The 6,309-nt window shown below is 31.4% G+C and overlaps 1 protein-coding gene across 1 annotated transcript; it reads right to left on the bottom strand.

The window, feature by feature from the left end:
• Window positions 1-1,070: 1,070 nt before the first annotated feature.
• On the bottom strand, window positions 1,071-4,484 carry LOC106428043 (WAT1-related protein At1g44800-like). The gene is made up of 7 exons (XM_013868788.2): window positions 4,128-4,484; window positions 3,969-4,031; window positions 2,581-2,697; window positions 2,131-2,368; window positions 1,845-2,003; window positions 1,589-1,740; window positions 1,071-1,495 (listed from the first exon to the last, which is right to left on the bottom strand). Exons 1-7 carry the CDS (start codon window positions 4,319-4,321, stop codon window positions 1,285-1,287), a joined length of 1,134 nt encoding a protein of 377 aa, XP_013724242.2. The 5' UTR covers window positions 4,322-4,484; the 3' UTR covers window positions 1,071-1,284.
• Between the last annotated feature and the right edge of the window lie 1,825 nt (window positions 4,485-6,309).

Here is a 6,309-nt window from a genome sequence, read left to right as displayed (position 1 = left end):
CGTTAAAATTTTGAGAGAAATATAGAAACAACGAAAAATAAAAACATTGTATTGCAGGAATGATTTTAATGGATCTGAATACTCTGAGACAATATAAAAGCTAAAGATAACAACTTTGAATCAAACAGAAAAACAGAAATTGCATAGCAAAGAGAATAGTTTGAGCAATTTTTCTGTCTATATTTTTACTATTACTTTGTCCAAAGTACAAGAGATATTTGTGTCAAATCGTGGCAAATATGATGGCCATATTTTGTTTGTGACATTTCATGACCAGAAAGCCACAAACAAGCCAGTTTTTGTAACCTTATCTATTAGTTTGTGGTTTCGTGGCTAAGCGTGAAAGATTCGTGACATTTTTCAGATATAGTCACGGTTGGTTCGTGACATTATTGTGGCTATGCGGCAGATTTTTACTAGATTTTTCTCCATCTTCTCTCAAGAAAAGTAAACCACCACTTGTGTCGCGTTTGGCCTCTCCGGTTTCCGGTCTTTTCGCAGGGGCCATGAGGGACCATCACTTTTTTTATCGGCTGCTGCTTCTCCTTCGAGAAAAGTGGATCTTTTGGCTAGTTTGATGTGGCGGTGCAGTTCTTCTCGATGTCTCGGTTTCGTCCTTGCGGTGGCTTTTGGAGCATCGGTCATGCAAGTTCGAATCTTTAGAGAACGAGATCTGGTTCCTTGCTTCCTCTTGGCAGTTCTGTACTGGTCCTTTTTAGTGCTCCGTCTTCTTTTCACTTTCAGGTCGGTCCAAGCTTTCCGGCCAGTGCATGTTTCCGACGGCAAATATGTTTCAAGTGGAAGCTAATGGATTTGGACCTTTTTGTGAGTTTTCCGGTTTAGATCTGTTATTAGCCCATTAGAAGCTTATGAGCTTATATATTGCTTTTATGTTTTTTTTTTTAAAACAATTATTTTCATATATACACAAAAAACCAAAAATCTTTAAATACGAAAACTTTTTAGTAAAAGAAATATCCAAATTTTGACACTAGATTCTTGGATTCTATAGGATTTGACAATTGTTTTCTTGGTAACATTTTGACAATTGTTTTTGTTTTAGGCGCAAATTTTACCAAATGATTCATTCATCATTTGCCTTGAAATTTCAAAATACAAGAAGTAAAAACAGAGAAAACATAAAAATATTTAAAGATACTAAAGTTAAGGGTAGGACGATTTAGAAAATTTAAAAAGTATTAAAACACAGAACAACATAGAAAGATATCAAAATTTCAATCACATCTTTGTCTTTGTATCTTCTTTTTTCTCTTCGGGGCTGATTTAGGTATTTGCAGACCCACCGTTAGTTGGTGCACTCGAGACATCAAGACCGTTCGGTTGAGCTCCCGAGAGATCATGACCGTGCTGTTTGACTACAGTGATCGGAAGCTCTTGAGCTACCATTTTCTCATCCAAGGGATTCACTACATCTTTGCTTTTTCCCCAGACCACACTATATAGTCCAATGACGATGAAAATTGCTCCAATTATACTGCATAGTCACAACAGTACCCTCTAAAACGTTAATTACTTGTTAATTATACTTATCTTAGTTATTAACATAATAGAAAGAAATCTTAATTACCTTCCGAGGTGGATTTTCTCAGCCAAAACAAGGGCACCGAGGAATGAAGTAATAACCATACACATAGGACTAAACGACGTGGTAAACACAGGGCCACGTTGCTTTATCACAATGCTTTGTATGTAATACGCGATACCTGAACAAACCACTCCCTGAAATATCCCACATAATAATAAGTTTTTTTTAATCAAATAATAAGGTTTATTATACAGAATTTGATTAAAATTAATCAGTGACTAATAGATGATTAACTTACGGAGTAAACGGCTGCGAGTGTCCCGGAATCCATGCCGATTTTCCAGGCGCTTAAGTCACGGACAAATATCATCGAAACGGCAAAATTTAGGATCGATCCGATCCCACATATCAACGTCACTAGGGATAGCTCAGCCGGGTAAAGTTTCAACGTGAACGACTGTAAACAGAAAATTATTTTGATAATTTATAGAACCGTATAATGCATGTTTGTTGATTTCTTTTTTATTTAAAGATTAATTAATTAGTTTTTTTTTTGCTAAAAAATAAAAATTAACTAGTTATACCTGTAAAATGAAGAAAGCAGCCCATGTGGAGATACTTCCCATGATGGCTAAGGTTCCGGTGACCCAGTGCTGGCCAGTGGCTGTGGTTGAGCCGCCGTGGAAGGAAGAATGTGCAGCTTTCACGATTTCGATGGCCGGACCTTTGTACAAAGTCATTACCATAGCTCCTCCCAACGTTATTACCGTTCCTACAACTTTTGCAATACTGTGTATCTTCTTAAAGTTCACTGTCTCAAGCCTGATTTATAAGGAAATTTGGCGTTAGAACAATTATTAAAATGGTTAAAACGCCAAAACAAAAACCATAATGATTTTGACAAATTAATCTTAATCATTGTACACAGATTTTTAGACCTTTTATTTTAAAAGTTAATTAGATATATCAATATTTCAATGTAATAAATTGCATATTTAATCTCTCTAAGACAATTTACTGAAGTTTTAAGGTACCTGAAAATGAGGGCGAGAATGAAGGTGACGGCGGGAAGTGCATTGGTAAAGGCAGATGTGTACGATGCTGACGTAGATTTCAATCCTATGTAGTAGAAGTTCTGGTCCATAAGGGGTCTGGAATCATATAACCAAACATTTACTTTATTATTATGATAACCCTTTCACATCATCTTTTGGTTTATATAATTAAGTAGTTTTATTTTCCAAAGATGAAAAAGGAAAACGTTTACGTAGGATAGCACAGATCAGTTTTCACATTAAAGATGTTTGTTGTGGATGATGATCTCATTTCCAATATCCAAGACAATACATATTTCATCATTTTCACGTTTCTACAATATCACGATAGAAATCTGGATTCGAATAGTAAATTTTGAAACGCTTATATTTATTTCTAGTGGATATTTAAAATAAAAATGCTAATTAATTTGTTAGTCAGTTTTTGAAATAATAAAAAAGAATTGTGAGTATTTCATCTCTCTATGTAACGTGCCCGAACTAGCGGCCAGAAAAAGAATGTAACGTACCGAAACTCATGAATTTGCATCACAACTACTAATCCATAAGTATCTTCCGACTTTTCTAACCATATTTATAAGATTTATTTAAGAACTTGTATATAAATAAACAAAATAGTATTCTCTAGGCCTGATATTTCTTTTTCAGAAACCGAACCGAACCAAATTTTTGATTTTCCGTTAACCATTTAAAAAAAACAATTCAAAAATTAACTGAATAAAATTTCGGTTCGGTTCGGTTTGGTTATCGGTTAATTTTGGTTTTCAATTTCAGAACATAAATTAACTGGAATTCGTTTTAAAAAGTAAATTAGGTTAAAATCGGATGATATTTGTTAAATACATCTACTTTGGTTACGTCTAATTGATTATTCGTTAACATCGGTCCAATTTTGATATAAATTGATTTATTTTTTTAATAATAATTTGGGTAACCACTCCGTTAATCAGAACCGAACCGGAAACCAAATTAATTTCGAAAGGACTTCCGAGCCAAATCGAAAAAAAAAAAAAAAAAAAAAACTAAAAGTGAACCAAAAACCAAAACTTTCGGTTCGACTTGGTTCAATTAGTCCTGTTCGGTTCTGTCGGAATCCACATAGCTAGTAATTTCTATAATGAAAGCCTTACTTGGTTGAAACCATATGTTTTCGTCAGAATGTGTCTATTATTTGATAAAATTTAAAACACGGTTCGGTCGGAATCCACATGGCTAGTACCATATATTTTTTCTACATATGTATCCTTTAAATATATATATATACAGATATATGTTAAATATCACAATCACTGAAAAAATTCAAAGTTATATGAACCAGACTTTCTAATTGTGGAGAAAGAGATGGCTTCTTAATGAAAGAGACTTACTCTAGTATTCCAAGAGCAAGAAGCCTATAGAAAATTGGTAGTGTCATCTTAGGCCTAATTTTCCTGAAAACACACAATGATTAAGAGAATTATTCATCTATGCAGTTATATTCGATCCGTAGTTACCTAGATATATTCTTGTACTCATTGATACGATACCTCTCGAAAACTAGAGCAAAAGGAGCCATGACTAGCGTTGCAACTATATGACGGTATGTTGCAAGGACCCAATGGTCCATGCCATGCTTGAAAGAGACCATGGTGATGATGTACATGCCTGCATACCCAAATTGCAATGATATTATCGCTAATATCGGCTTCAATTTCTCCATGCTTCCACTTCCACCTTTCATCTTTGTTTGTTGATTAGTTTTAACACTCAATAAATCGATACTTTATCTCTAGTTATATAACATGTATAGAGGAGCTCTGCCTTACTCCCTTTATATAGAGGAGAGATATAATGTTTAGTGAGTGATGAGATCAGCTCAAAATTTGCTTGAGGCAGGCAAAACCTAATGGAGAATGACTCCTTTTTATAGTCGAGCAAAAGTTGGATTAAAGATACACTCATTATTTTGTTCACTCAATAATACGTCTACGTATCTTTTGGAATATTTTAATGCACTACAGTTAGAGATATGAAAGTAACAGAGTAATATGTGTCTTACATATTTTACTTTTACATATGCATGTCAGCATATCGTTATGAGAATTCATTTTGGAATTTTTTTTCTATCTCTCCTTTTTCTTTAAATGACTTCAGAATTAAGAAATTTAAGCTATTTTATTTAAAGAACGATGTATATATAAATGCACGTAGTTATTTATATTATTCCTTTCAATGCGTAACACGTGTTTGCATTATATTAAAGTTGATATATCACATAGTTTTCTCCATGTATATATATCACAAGTAGTAGGTGGTAGGTTGATTGTGTGTGCATAACAATAGAGTACAGCCAAATATTTGTAATTATCTCCAGATTTCTATCTAGTAATTTTTTATTCTTCCACAAACAAGTATCTTCTCATTCTATCAATTCTTTACGGGTGAATGAAAACAACCATGTTATTCTTTCAGAAACAACTTAACTTCTCATTCTATCAACTCTTCACATTGTTTTCCAAACTAGAGTGTAAGTTGAATCATAATAATGTTACTAGATCTTGTGCGAGTGATTATTTTTATTTTTATACATATAAATATTTGATTTACATGATCAGTGGTATATAATTTTAATATTTACCATATTACTAAGTTAAATATAATATTTTCAAACACAAAAAATTTGCAGTTTGCATGCACTAATTTAATTTATTGTTTCTAATTATTAATGATTTCTATCTTATTAAAACATGAACACTCACTAAAATCTTACATTATGTGATATTTACGATAAATTCTGTTTAATTTAATATTTAATTGGATATTCATTTCCTTAAGATTATATTTGTATTTTAGGTTTTGGTCATACATATATGTTAATTGAATTATTTTTATGAATTAAATCTTTGATTGAATAATCTATATTAAGTGTAATTTATAAAAGTCAGTTTCATGTAAATTATTAAACCGGAAATTGTAATGCACTGTGTTTGTTTTTGTCCTTTTAGACCTATTATCCTCTTTATCTATTGGTGATTTAGACTTTTCTACCCCAAAACTCTTGTATTATTTACAACTAGATATGGACCCGTGCGTTGCACGGATTTTATTTGATGTTGTCAATAACACATAAAAAGAATGAAAATATTGTTTCACATTAATTCTTGGATTTTCCAATATATATTGATGACTTATTTTAGTAAAAATAATATATTTTCTTACATCAATTTCGATTAGTATTTCTATTTCAATAATCATGGTGTTTTAAATAGTATATTAGTTTTTTATTTTTGAATAAATACTTCATTTTAATTATTTTTAAAAATAATATTATTTGTAGTTAATTGAAACATATAGAACTTTGAATGCTCTATATTATTTATATTGTTTAAGACACATTAAAAATAACACAATTCAAAATATTAATGTTACACAACACTAATCAATATGTATTATTGATAGTCAGCTAAATATTAAATTTGTTTACTTTAACATCTATGGTGTGACTTAAACCTCTTTTTTCTATATATTATATATTATTGAAAACTTCTTAATATATAATATTTTGTAAAACGCTATTGCCGTTATGTCTTAAAAATTTGAAGCTCTACAATTGTAGTAACTCTTGATAGTGCGGTGTATAATTGTAAAATCGAACTTGACAAATATAGACCAATTTTTTTTAAATTTGGACCTTAACTCTTGTTGATAGTCATTGCATAGTAAATTCGT

Source organism: Brassica napus, chromosome C8 (assembly GCF_020379485.1).
Source record: "Brassica napus cultivar Da-Ae chromosome C8, Da-Ae, whole genome shotgun sequence".
NCBI classification, from domain to species: domain Eukaryota; kingdom Viridiplantae; phylum Streptophyta; class Magnoliopsida; order Brassicales; family Brassicaceae; genus Brassica; species Brassica napus.
Note: the sequence above shows the minus strand (reverse complement) of the source record. Positions and strands in the feature narration are given on the sequence as shown.